Source organism: Coturnix japonica, chromosome 2 (genome assembly GCF_001577835.2).
Source record: "Coturnix japonica isolate 7356 chromosome 2, Coturnix japonica 2.1, whole genome shotgun sequence".
Taxonomy (NCBI): domain Eukaryota; kingdom Metazoa; phylum Chordata; class Aves; order Galliformes; family Phasianidae; genus Coturnix; species Coturnix japonica.
Genome location: NC_029517.1, coordinates 1,711,591 through 1,726,081, shown reverse-complemented (window position 1 = coordinate 1,726,081; position 14,491 = coordinate 1,711,591). Strand labels below are relative to the sequence as shown.

Below are 14,491 nucleotides of genomic sequence, written 5' to 3'. Positions count from 1 at the left end.
AAGCAGAAGAATAACTGATTTCAGTGGGTCTGCTGATGTGCTGGTGGTTATATCTGTGTTCAAATGCTCAACACGACCAAGCCCTAATGGTTTTAAACTGAGACAGGAGAGGGTTAGGTTGCATCTTAGGGGGAAGTTTATCTCCCTGAGGGTGGTGATGCACTGGAACAGGTTGCCCAAGGAGGCTGTGGATGCCCCATCCCTGCAGGCATTCAAGGCCAGGCTGGATGTGGTTCTGGGCAGCCTGGGCTGCTGGTTGGTGACCCTGCACACAGCAGGCAGTTAAACTATATAAGCATTATAATCCTTTTCTGCACAGGCCATTCTATGATCTACATGTGTGCTTCATCAGATGGAGGCCCTTAACTGCTTTGATTTACAAATGAAAGGTGCTGGTAAGCCCACAGCCTTATACAGTCCATAATTAGCTCACATCTTCCTTGCACTAAGTAAGTTCTGTATAATAGGAGAAAAGCTGCTTTCTCTAAAATACAAGAATGGTTACTGCAATGCTTGTGCTCAAAAGCATAGAGAGACTAGAACACTGCAGACACTAGCAGGAAAAAACACACACCAACTGATGCTGGTGTAATTCTGAAGGGCAGCAATGACTGAAGAATGCATCAGCAATTATCCACACATCTAAGCAGGGAGAAAGTGAAGTGATCCCTTTGTAATACGCTACAGACAGAAGCATCCGGCGAATGAAGAATGGAGAACCCAGCTTCTGCAAGGGCTGTACTTCAGTCTTAATCCAACCACTGGGATCTGCCTGTGTGCCAAGTGCACAAACACCATTTTTGCTCAAAAATACTGCAAAATCAGCACCTTCCATCGATCGGTTTTGTTCACTTTCCTATCTCCGTCACTGGTTCGACAATCAGCTCACAGCTATTTCATTCACAGCAAAGGAAAAAGGGACGGCTGCTCAGGAACATGCCTGGTGTGGCACACTGGAAACCCTCCATATGAGGCACTTTAAAGAAGTTTGTGATGTTCAGAAATCAGTTGTAAATCAGATTGATTTCAATCTGTCATTTAGTGTTTCAGAGAGGTGAGTTTATTTGCTGGGTACACCACACACTCACAGAATGGCTGAGCCAAAAGGTTATTTAGTTTTGAGCAATAAAAAACAGCTTGGGAGACACATTACACTGACTATAACCTCAATATCAAGGTGGGAATCTAACATATCAAAACAGCCTCCAGTTTTAAATAAGTGGCTTTTGAACACAAAGGCAACAACTCAGCACTGAGCTGGTGAGGAACAACAAACCCTGAGACCTCTCTATATGTTGCAGTAAGAATGTATTCCTCAATTACTGAAGGTAACACACATCTAAGTAGCAAAGCAGTAAGTAAATTACTGTCGAAAGCTTCCAAATGACAGCTAAGAAGTTGGGTATTACTTCCTTTCCACTGATTTCTTTATGCTACATTCTGCACATACACATTTCTGCTTCTGTAGTAAATGCAGCTCAGTTGGTTTTACATGACTTCAAAGAAGCAAAGCTGAGCACAAGCACTCATAATATCAGCACACTCACAAATTTTACAGTACTTTCTATAATCTCTATATCTATCATAATAAAGAAAACATTCAGCAACAGTCCAAACAATCCAACAACTGTCCAAAATGGGTCCTGCTGGTTGGTGACCCTGCATATAGCAGGGGGTTGGAACTGGATGAGCATCACGGTCTTTTTCATTCTATGATTCTATAACAGACACGCTTCCTTTGCTCTCATTCTGCACCTTGCCAGTTCCTAGCGATGCCTTCCATTCATTCTCCCAACTCTACACTCACACTTCCTAACTCCACTTGTATCACTTGCAGAACTGACCATTGCAGATCACACTTTAATAACTTTGAGTCGCGTGGTGACCAGTTTGCTAACACAGTCTGTCAATGAGATTTGCTGCCTGATTACTTCCTACAAAGATAGTTATTCCTGATGACACTTAATGCAGTAAGCAGGGAAAGTGCATTTGATGAGCAAGTAAAAACATATATTCAAGACTCCCCCTATTATTTCAATCTCAGCTAAACAAAGTTATAAATTAACTTACTTGTACTCCCTACTTGCTACATTTGGCATATACACATTTTTCCTTATGGCAAACTGCTGAATAATCAAGCATCCCTTTAAGCAGAACATTTTCATTTCAGCTTATAGTACATACTAAAGGAAGTAATTGATATTACTAAAGACAATCTGTAGGAACACACCATACATTCCCTAAAGTAACCACACAAATGTCAGCAAGCAGGACTAACTGCTTTAATATATGACTTTTTCAAGTCTTAAATCAGAAACTGTCTAGGTATCACCTTAGTAGCTGACTCCTACTTTGAATCTTGAAATTCAAACACTTTGTGAAGCAGAAACCAAGCTCCACCCTTAAAAAATCTATGTACAAATACAGGCTGTTGGCCTCCATGTTTCACCATCCATCCTTACCTAATCACTAATCAAAGTTATTGGAAATGAACCTGACTTCCCCACTGTCTGTATATATGCACATCTGCCATTGGGGGCACTCTCCTATGGATGCTGTAATTGTATTCACTTCTATAATAAGCTGCAGTGCCAGAGGCCAATGGTGGGATTCAGCTTAAATGCACACAACTATATTAAAAAAGGCATCTATAAATGTGTTAGGCAGGGGTTTAGTGGTGGAAAGCTGCAGGGCTGCTCTCTGTGAGCAGAGCTCAGCAGCTGCTCCATGCCAGATCAGAGCCAGCTCCAAAAGCGACCCGCTGCTGGGCAGAGCTAAGCCATAAGCAATACTGGTTGTGCTCTGGGAGTGCAGGTTTAAGAAATAAAAAAGGCTGTGCAACTGCAGGAGTGAGAAATAAGAGAGAAGCAGCTCCGGGGCCACCAGGGTTAGTGCAAGAGGAGGGCAGGAGGTGCTCCAGGCATGGAGCAGAAGCTCCCTGCAACCCAAGAAAGGCCTATCGCAGAGCAGGCTACCCCTGTGCAGCCTATGGGCACCACACAGAGTGCATCTCCAGGAGCAGCAGAGACAGAGAGCAACCTTAAAGGAGAGGGAGAAACCAAGTATTATGGACTGACCACAACTCCTGCTCCTCTGTGCCATGAGGAAGAAGAGGGTGAGCAGAGGGAAGGGGCTTTTAGTTGTTACTTCTCTAGTGTATTGGCAGTAGTCAATAAACTATGTTCATCTCAAGCAGAATCTGTTTTGCCTCTGATGGTTAATTGACAGGTGATCTTGCTTTTATCTCAACCCACGAGCTTTTCTTCACTGTGTTTTCTCTCCCTGTTCAGTTGAGGAAGGGCAGTAACAGCGTGGCATGGTGGACTTTAGCTGCCCATCAGAGTGAAGCCACCCCAGCAAGGCACAATGCTCAATTGCCATCCTACCCCCTGCTGGCTTCCAGCTGCTGCTCCAGGAGGGCTGGGTGTCCCACAGATGGTGCGTTGCATCTACATGTTCTTGGAATACACAAAGATCTCTCAAACAACATTTACTGCATGCAATAAAAAGCCCCAGTCAAAAGGGCCATACAAGTCTACAGCATTACAGTGTGCATTAAAGACTTGCACAGCAGCCAATCTAAACCTCACTGATACTCTGGGAATTTAATCCTGCATATGATTCATTTGTGTAACCCTAAGGTAAACTGGTGCCATTTGAAAGCCAAGAAAAAGAATTTTTGAAGGATATAAGTACCTTTTAAAACAATCCCACTTCAATGGAAGCACTCTCAAGGTCTGTTTGCATTTTACTGTCCTAGGTAAGTTATAATTTAGCATCTAACACAAGCTTAGGATGTTCCTTTGCATGGTGAGAGACAGGGTGTCCATTAAGTACATTAAATTTAATTGAGCAAGTAAGCTGAGCCTACTGCTAAAAGTGAAAGAGGAAGACGTCTGAATTAAATACAGGAGCAAAAAGAAACTTTAGAGCCCTCAAATGACAGCTTCTTGATAGATGTAGCACCATTAAGTTTTCATGTGTTTTGTTCAGATAAGCTTAAAAATGGAAAATTGCGACACTATGAATCCAAAGATTTATCATCAGGTGATAAACAGAAGTGCTCTGCAGAGTGCTTTTTAAACAGGTTCTTTTTTTGTACAGAGGTTGTTTCTCATATTAGTGTATATATATATAAATACCTCCATTCGGATTTACTGTAAGGAAGCATATCACCTAAAAGATGCCTTGAGGCTAAGAGAAAATAAGCTCTTGACATGATTTTCACTCTTTGGAAAGTCAGAACAGTAGGAACTGAAAGACTCTCTCTTAGGTTTCTTATTAGCTTTCCATTTTTAGGGCATTCTTTAGGAAGAGACCTAAAAATGCCTCTTATCTGAACTTCACTGTGTCATACTGAAGCTCTTTCTCAGGCAACAAAAAGAAAAGGAATACTCTTCAGGAGAATTTCCTCCTTTACTGAAGACAGTGAAGCGCCATTCACTCATCCCCCAAGAAAGATGGCAAAGAAAAAAAAGCTTTTTACAGCTAAACAACCACAGCAGAATTGAATTTCAAAAACACCAGCATTATTCCTTAATGAAGGTTCTTAGCACCAGCCCAAATTGTGAACCACATCTTCCCAAATATAAACTATTAAACACTGGACCCAGAATGCACCTACTTCAGTCAAAAGAGCCTGACTGCCATCACAGCTGAGCATTTATCCACGACAGAAATGTGTGTTCTGCAATTGAACAGGATGTGGCTATATGGAATGGATTCATTCTTGTTTCTTTAAGATTATGGGGGAAAACCTGATTTTCAGCACATTATTTTCTACAGCATCGGGACCATGATAAATAATGTACACAGATCAACAGTACTATTCAACAGTATAGAAAAGAATTATGTCAGGAACTCCAGAAGAAAAGCAACAGAACTAAATGAGGCCCCCCTCCCCAGAATGAAATAATTACAACAAACCCTGTCTCCCAAAGGAAATCGTAAGCTATATTTGAAATAGCATATGTAAAAACATACAGGCCATCTCTATCATAGACCTTGCTGCCTCCTATGTACAATGCTCAGCACTGTAATTCACAAGTACTCTGTGAAGACTTGTGTGTCTGTGATTCTGTGACTTGGTTGGTACAACACAAAACCAAAGAATCTGATTTTGGACACTCAGCACAATAGCATAGCCATAATTTTAGGGTATAAAACAAGGAACAATGAGCAATCCCATAGGACCCACTTCTAACCCAAACAAATGCCCCATGCAACTCGTGGTAAATGTTGTTTCCTACTAGAGCTCTGCAGGTATCCACTCAACCCTATTCAAAGTAAGGTGGATAACATCGTTAGAGATAATTTAGCAATACCATCTTTCTCATGAACAGCGCTCCTCTGTTTAACAAAAGCTCGACTGTCAGATCACATCTACTCACATGAAAAATTGGGAACCATTGGTATGTTTCCCTCGGTTTGCCATTGACAAAAGGAACGCTCTGTCATGTTTGAGAATAAAGTTTTCATCTGTTTGAAGAAAAAATATGTTTGTCAGATTTTCCCTGACAAGGAACGCAAGGCAGATTTTCTTAGTAACTTATGGGTACTACAAGGAGAAATTCTTCCGCTGCTAAAGAAACTTGAACAGGTTGGAAACAGAACAGAAATCTAATTGAGCCTCTCCAAAGTTACAGCAGAAACACTCGTGAGACAGAAAACATTCTTTTATACAGGAAGTTACAGCAATGCCGTGCACATCTCTAATGGAAATGAATGTAAAGGTGATCCCAAAACAAGCCCTCATGTACACCATACTGTTATTTATGGGCTCCCAGTGAAACGGCCATTTCCCTGGCATGGAACATGAAGAGAGCAACCCATCCAAACTGGATGTCTCCAAACACACAGGAATAAACCAAACCCTGAATACCAGAAAGAGGAACTAAAGAATACATTCTTCCTTCAATCTCAATGTGAAAGCAATTAAGACTGAACTAAACATGCATTTCATATTCCAGGGCATTAAAGAGGACTGCACGGCATAGTATAAAACCAGATATGGTTCTGAAGCTCCTTTTCAAAGGTAAAAATTACATTTTGGGCATATATATGAAGCTGTTATTTTTAAGATTATATATCAAAGCACAATACTGCATGTTTAGAACTTACCACCTTTAGTGCTTAGAAACAAACCCTAGGAACATCTTATTAACACTTCAATACCATAGTAACTATCTGAATTTGTTGTTTTTGTAGCAAGAAAGAATGTTATATCCTTAAATAAATACTTCATAAACTCACCATTTTCCTTCCAACAACTGTTTTTAAAAAGAGGTAAATATACATTTAAAAACTCTTTGCAAGGAAAGCAACTCGTGTAGCATAGAAACAAACACTTCAAAAGGAACACCAGAAATACAAACCTTCAGTAGGGAAGGGGAGAAAAGGGACGTTAAACAAAAGAAGAAAAAAATTGTTTAGAACTGAAAATTATGCCAGTGTTCTCTCAGAATCAGTCATTAACCCTCAGAAAGGTTAGACACAGAACTCCTCACTTCTCCAAGCAACACAGATATCCATCTACAAACGGATGTATCAGTTGTCTATGTATTTACTAGGGAAGGTACAAGGGAACAGAGTTTGAATTTGTGTTACTGAGCTTTTGTCTCTTACCTTTTCATTTTGCAAAAGACCACATTCTCTATAAACAAAAGAATATGTTGACAGTTTTAGGCAGGAAGATAGGAGTTTATTCATGAATAAAGTTGCCTAACCTCCATGCTGAAAGTCATGTTTAACCAATAATGTTAGCCTTAATTAATTGTCAGTTAAAGTTAAATATTACAAAAAAAAAAACAACCAAAAAACAAAAAAACAACAAAGCAACAAAAACAAACTATCTGGAAGACATGCATATAAAAATAATTCTCATGCAATATTAGTTTCATGCAAAAGGTGATCTATAAGTAGGCCTCTCTTTTCATTAAGTATCTTGGGAATCAAGACTTCTCAGAACGGAATTGAGAATCTGTGAAGATGTACTTGCTCTTACCTTTAAAATAGCCACCATAAATAGATTCACCTCCTTTTCCATTACCTGTGCATTAAAAAAGTCAGAATTAAACCTTTTGTTCTGATTATATAAAGCGCTGTGCATAACGTGTGCCAATTTATAACACGCCAGGATACTCCAGCCAGTTACTAACAGCTAAGCATAAGGCCCTTAATTAAAAGGCAGGACCGTTCATTATGCAGTTCATTATCTTGTTGACACTCAGAATATTGAAAATGAAGACTGCTTTTGTGCCTCTCAACACTAGACAGCCTGAAGCGAGGCTCCAAAGGCTAATCCTCCCTACTGCTTGCTGAAGCAGCAGCAACAGAAAATACGACAGCAAGCAAAAAAGACAAGAGTAGGCATCACCAACAACCTTGTCCTGCTCAGAGACCGCCACAATGAGATCAACAAGTAGCTATATTAGCTTTACATTCACTTGATCATCAATGCAAGACAGGCATCCACCATGTTTTATCAGTCATAATTTATGTACATTATATCAGTTTATAACACTTCCAAGACACAGGATACAAGGAAGCAGATCTTTAGACATGAAAAGCTGCAACACTATAGTTTGGATTGGAATTCTGCTTTAATGTTATCAACTCTAGCAAGGCTGCTCTCTTCTTTAAATTAAGAATTCTTTCTAAAGTATCAATATCAGGCCTTGTAATATTTACATGCTGTATTCTAAGGTTACATTATAACCATAGAGATGATAACGTTTGCTCCACAGAACAGATTTTACCTTCGCTGAAGTCCCCTCCCTGAATCATGAAGTTTTTAACCACGCGATGGAACGTAGTGCCTTTGTAACACAACTTCTTCCCAGTTGTTTTGCCGATTCCTTTTTCACCTGCAAGAAGTTTAAACAAAAAAACAATCAGCAGGTCATCACTGAATAAATTCAAGGATCATTGCCCTCCAGTGCTTGAATGTCTTAACTATAAAAGCAAATACATTCCTGCCTGTTGCCTCTCGGTCTCTCACAAACAGCAGCCTGGTAGGTGAAGTTCAGTCCCAGGCCCTAACAATATTCTGTCCTGCCAACCTAATCTCAGAGATTAGAGACTCCTGTTGAGATTACACGAAGGCGAGCTCCTGACAAAGCTCCAAAAAGCAAATGGCCTTATGTTTACCTGACAGATGGACTGACTGAAAGACCTGCAAATGCAGGCTTGCAAGTCCAGATGCTTTTATTTAAACACAAGGAGCATTCTGCTGTTAAGACAGACAGCATTCCTTCACAGTAGCCAGGTCTGTGTCTGACAACAATGTCAGCCTGCAGGACGTCAGCCAGAATCACTCTGTCCTCCTTCACCTGTCTCTGACAAAAACAGAGATTACAGAGGGAACAGCAGGGAGAGGTACAGCTTTTGGAACACTGGGATCTGGTCTTAGGGCACAACACCTCGCCCTGAAACAAGTTTTGTACATTATTCAATAAACACAGTCCTTGTATACAACTAAAACAGGATGTTTACACCAGGAAACGGTGCTGTACCATTGGATCCTGCAGTGAACTGTAAGAACATCCCTAAGCCTGGCCTACTGCTCCAGGCCACAGCTCTTATCTGTGGCTCTATGCAGAAAGCAGCAACCTCAGGAGAGAGCTCACAGTTCAGATGCTGAGGAGATATATGTAATGTCATAGTTTTATTTGAGAGAAAGAATTCTTTTTGTAAAGACTGGTACGATGGAGAGGCATTGGGAGTGATGGCATTTGTCTGTCTTCCCAATAACCTTCAGCACAGGAAGGGCATGGAGCTCTTGGAACAGGTCCAGAGGAGGCCACTAAGATGATCAGAAGGCTGAAGAACCTCTCCTGGGAGGAAAGGTTGAGGGAACGGGGCCTGTTTAGCTTGGAGAAGAGAAGGCTCCGGGGAGACCTCATTGTGGGCATCCAGTACTTGAAGGGAGCAAATAAACAGGAGGGGGAATGGCTGTTTACAAGGGTGGGCAGCGATAGGACAAGGGGGAATGGTTTGAAACTGAGATAGGGAGGTTTGGGTTGGATCTTAGGAGGAAGTTTTTCCCCCAGAGGGCGGTGATGCACTGGCACAGGTTGCCCAAGGAGGCTGTGGATGCCCCATCCCTGCAGGCATTCAAGGCCAGGCTGGATGTGGCTTTGGGCAGCCTGGGCTGCTGGTTGGTGACCCTGCACACAGCAGGGGGTTGGAGCTGGATGAGCACTGTGGGCCTTTGAAACCCAGGCCATTCTACGATTCTATGATAAACCATTTTGCACAAACCCTGTTCTTCTGAAGTAGTTGAACACCTGCCTGCTGAAGGGAAGCCTCAAGCAGGCTTGTTTTGCTGTGCTTATGGACATGGCTTTTGCTTTATCAGCAAACAATCTTGATATCAACCACCAAGTTCCCACACTCCTACATTTCCAGTTCTTTCCCCCATACACCACCTGGGGGACAGTGAGGGAACATGTGTGTGACGCTGAGTTGCTTACAGAGTTAAGTCACAGTTCTTTTGGCACCCAACACAAGGAACCAATAGTCAAATCTTTTACGATGAGAAACTGGAGTGCTAAACCAAATTTGTAGATGCCATAGCTGTTTAGTTGCTAATTGGTATCCTCCCATGCTTGTCACAAGGCTTGCTTGCCTTACAGTCCAGTGCTGATTAGGAGCTGCTTTTTCTTTTACTGTTTGTTCCACTCCTTATGATCCAGCTTGGCTATGCCTGGGAACATTCTGATAACAGCAGCGGCTATGAGCTTGGGCTGGCAAACAGCACCTCACTGCCATTCCTTCACACCATACTGAATGGCAGCAGCTGGAACTCCAGCAGGAACCCAAGTCAGAGGGACTGTGATCTGTGGATGGGTCTACATGGGAGCAAGCACACCCTGCAGCATCCGTGACCATAGACAAGACCATGCCAGAATGCCTGTGACCATGGATAAAGCAAACCCAGCAGATGCCTGGAGGGACCACGGACAATAGATGAGCCCAGGCTGGAGCAAAAGGGAAGGGAGTTCACTGCCATGTAAAGCCTGGTAGCCTGGTCCAAAAGGCAAGAAGATGGAGATTACAATGGATGCAACTTTAAACTGTTGCAACCCATGACTTGAGTTGCAAGTTACAGCAAGTTTAACAGCAGGAATCCCCTGAGTTAACAGAGGATGAGCCTTGCAGGGAGCAGTGCAAGTGGCTCTGCCATCCAGTAACTCCAGGTCACTCCTGTCCCAAACACCAACCATAACAGATGGGTACTGAGTCATGGACTGAGACCTCAGTGATGTGTTACAAACATTTCACAGGGGCTGTCCGTACTCCAATGGAACAATATCTGTGTATTAACCAAAGAGAGATGATTAATGAGGGCGTACTAAAAAGCACGTGACCTGAGCATGAAGTAAGGTATGGAATGAGGTGTGGTTATTGCCAAAGTTTTAGCTGAAACTGAGTAAATTTTCTTCATAGATGTTTGTATGATGCTGTGCAATAGAGCAGGGAAAATCTGCACGATGCAGATTAATTGGCAGTAACAAATGCACTGGAAGAACCTGTCATAGAGAAGCAGAAAGGCAGGCAACAGTTCCTAGGAAGCAACTCAAGCCAACTAAACAGCAGCACAGACGTACTTGGAACAAACAAGAATATAACGTTAGCCATGCAACCTGAGTCTCTAATCTCAACAATCCCAAATTCAATCTGGAGTTACAGTGACAGAGAGATGGCTTCTAAGGGCAAGAGCAAAAAATAGTGCAATTTAATTCTCTAAATCACTGCTTACAGCAAAATAAGAATGTTCCAGTGCATTCTATGTGCATTCTTCTCTCTCACCATTTAATTACCATATATTTATATATTACATATTTTTAAAAGATATCTATCAAATCATGGCTCCATCCTGTGAATACACAGCAGCACACAAATTGCAAGAATGAATCCAGCGTTTGCAAGAGCTTTTATATCTGTGAATGTGATCTGAAGAGCAGACAGAACTCAAGTCTTCAGGCTCTCTCTGTGTTCTCCCAACTAAAAGACAGATTCTATCTGGAAACTTCAATGAAACACGGTCAGTTGCAGAGCAGAGTTTTAACAGGTATGCAAAACAAAGCTGGAAAATCTTTTTATGGTTCTTTTTCCTGCTAAGTACTTGTTTGTTTCACACCTTGTGATTTCCAGCTAACTTTAACCAAGCAGAGCCACTGAAAGGAATTAAAACATGAGCTACAGAGCATAAGGATCAGACATTACTCCAGCCAGCCTACTGGCTAACTTTAAAAGAGCTTTAATTGGTGCAGTTTAAGGTACACAGGACAAGACCAAGACACAGTGAATTAATTCTTTACATAAGTAACACAGCCATTCCTGCAATAACACAATCAAGACTGATTTCTAACTTGCAATTGCAAAAACCACCAAGGAGCACCATGGATCAAAAAGCCACTGAGCTCTCACTACTCTCACTATTCCAGTCATTAGAAACCTGTGAAAAAGTTAATTCTTGCTTAAAAGAAAAATAAATGGGTCCAAGAACGCTGGATTCTACCCAGAAATTCTTTTGCTTGTGCTGCCTTTGATTTTAGAGATCCTTGCCCTCCTTTCTCCCACCACTCAACCCCAGGACTTCCAAGGAATAATGTTCCCTCTACACACTTCATTTTGCTGGAGGAAGCTTACTACTAAGGTTTAATAGATTCCTTTGATCCCTGCTGTACTGTCATGCACCCAAACCATGCTTTTATTGTATAACAAGTCTTCAAAATCTTACATGGAGCCAAGTGAAGCGTCACCATGGCACTGTGCAGTGACATTAACACCTGATGTCTCTCCTGATGAGTCCTGCTCATCTTTCCTCTCTGTGTAACATGGGCGGTCAACAATTCCTCCATTGCTTTAGTTGTATCTATTTTCTTTAACGAAGCCCAAATGAGGAAGGGACAATAATGTTTTGTTCCACTAAATGACAACCTTGCACTCTGGAATTCTGTAGCTGCTCCAAGTCAGTAACCATTACAGAACTCCAGGCTACTCCCAGTGCTGCTAAATGCTCCTGAGCACGAATGAGACTCAGCTTTGTCCTCATCAGGAAAAGAAACAACCAAAACTTATTAGCTACAACTTATGCTTGTTTAAAGAAACAGTTGTAAGAAATATTCAAGTTGTTAAATAAAAGGATGCTACTTACCCGAGCACAAGCACAGGAAGTTTTTGCAAGTCTTTGGACATATATCGGAGAAGAGCTGAAACATAATTCGACCAACTGGAAGATTAAACGAAAACAAAAAGTTTTACAATTCTTTATGGTGATAGAAGAAAAACAGTATATGAATCAATCTGCATAACTGCACCTTAGTTCTATGCTTTGTTATGGACTGTAAGTGCAGTGGAACCCCTGGCCTAAAAATCCTTTAGTTTAAATAGAAAGTGTAATAGGGAAAGTGAAAGACACATGGGACAGCATTAGCAATTTCAGGACTAATACTTCAGTTGTTAAATACTGTGAATCAAACACTGCTGCCTCTCTGTATAGTTTAAACAGAACAATCCCCCACTCTCAGTACAGCTACTCCCACACCACAGGTAGCATTCAGGCTGTGCACCTTGGGAAATGATTAAAATACTGAAGAATTAAGAAAACAAAACCCTATTTTAGAACTGTTTTACATTTCCTATTTCTTGAGATTTCCAGTTCTGGGACTCCTATTTCCACAGTCAAAACATAAATACAGTCAGATGCGTGAAATCCTTAACAATAACTCTGTGATTTATGCAGTTCCTGTCTCTGTATTGTGAAATGAAGTATAAATTAAGGGTTAAATGCCACATGGCAGGCCAGCATTACAGGAAAGCCAGCCAGAATCTATTAATGCGCACCACCCTCTAGTGGTGCACACTGGTAAGACTTCTATGTAATCGAACTATTGAGGAGTTACTTCTTCCCCTTCCCTTAAAGTAAAAGGGAATTTAAAACGTACTCTGTTAATTATTTTGGCACCACGAATTATTCTGAGGCTCCTAAGGAATGATATTTGATTTTAAGGCCTTGTCAAAATACATACAATTGTCAGTACTTTTGGATCACGGGAAATGAAAAACAACACAGGGACCACCAGCATTTTGTATCTCAGCTAGAAATCCAAGCTGCCTTCAGCTGTTGAAAAGACTATTTCCTTAACAGCAGTACGAATATTCTCAGAGGATTTGTTAGGAAGAAAAACCTTAAGCACAAGGGGAGAGACAGCCTTCAAAGAACGAAGAAATAGCAAAGAAGTTGTCAATTTGCATTGCAAGCATGGCAGTTCAGAACAGCAGAAATCCCATTGCTCTGTTTGCAAAAGTGCTGAACTAAGAGATGACAAAGTGCTCAGAGCCAGGCACACGTTTCCTCCTGCACTGCCTATGTGAAATAACACATAAGGTCCTTCATTGGAAGGAAAACCCATCGCTGTACTAAGAGCAGAGCTGCTGATGGACCACAGCTAACAGCTGTGGGATAAGCAGGAGCCATTCCCACCTCAGGGCTCCAGAAGAGCCTGTGGCCCCCAGGCACTGCACAGCAGCCATCCCATGGTGGGCTCCTGTCCCACATACACAGCACTGCAAGCAGCACACACCACTTGGGACTCCTGGAGGAAGAGCCTCATCTCTGCTGCCTGAGGACAACAAGGTATATGGACTCACAGACATTCCTAACTCAGATGGCCTGGGTTGGAAGGGAGCTCAAGGATCACGAAGCTCCAACACCCCCCACCACAGGCAGGGCCACCAACCTCCCCATTTCATACCAGCCCAGGCTGCCCAGGGCCCCATCCAACCTGGCTTCAACACCTCCAGGGAACCATGACTTCAGCAGCACCTTCCAGTGTCTTGTCAGTAAGATCTGCTAATGCATCATGCCTTTCAACTCCCACAAACTGCACACCTGGCATCAGAAGACTACAGATTCCATGTTAAAAATAAGCCAATCTCCCCCTCCCCATCACCCAAAGTGCTGCTCACCTTCTTACATCCCGTTATATAAAATGCTGCAGCGTGCTTATAAATACAACAACCACACACTGCGCATCCATCTGCTGGGCCACTACCTGTGTTTTAGCTGATACTGTCACTGAGAGGTGAGATCTGCTGCTGCCAAACAGCTGAGTGCATGAGCCAAAGATCCAACATGCTGACAGCCCGATTAGATGCATGAAGTTACTACTGTTCATTTAACACACCAAAAATATATATGTTCAAAGTCAGCTTAAGATCTATGAACCCTGAAAACATAGAAGCTGAATAGTTACGCTGATTTCACACTTCTTGCTGATCATAAATCAGTACTTTGATAAATAGATATTTTTGGGTAGAAATTGGAATAAATGATAAAAAGTATTTCTGCTCCATTAATTAAATACAGAAAATGATGCACAGAGAAATTTTAACATGTTTCAAAGCTCCATTTCATAAAGCTTTACGCGTAGCTAATGAGGCTACAGCAAGTACAGAAACCAAACAGCATAATGACCAAAAC

General features: G+C 41.8%; 1 protein-coding gene across 6 annotated transcripts in view; it reads right to left on the bottom strand.

Moving 5' to 3' along the window:
- The window catches only part of NKTR (natural killer cell triggering receptor), a 37,410-nt gene that overhangs the window by 17,816 nt on the left and 5,103 nt on the right, over nt 1-14,491 (bottom strand). For 4 of the 6 annotated variants that reach the window (XM_015853020.1, XM_015853023.1, XM_015853021.1 and 1 more), the window contains exons 3-6: nt 12,164-12,238; nt 7,758-7,865; nt 7,004-7,048; nt 5,391-5,478 (exon numbers count right to left, since the gene is read on the bottom strand). In XM_015853020.1, coding sequence (XP_015708506.1) covers nt 5,391-5,478; nt 7,004-7,048; nt 7,758-7,865; nt 12,164-12,238 — 316 coding nt within the window. Of the gene's footprint in view, nt 1-5,390; nt 5,479-6,624; nt 7,049-7,757; nt 7,866-12,163; nt 12,239-14,491 lie in introns of those variants that run through there. The other 2 variants (XM_015853024.2, XM_015853025.1) reach the window with 2 other exon arrangements.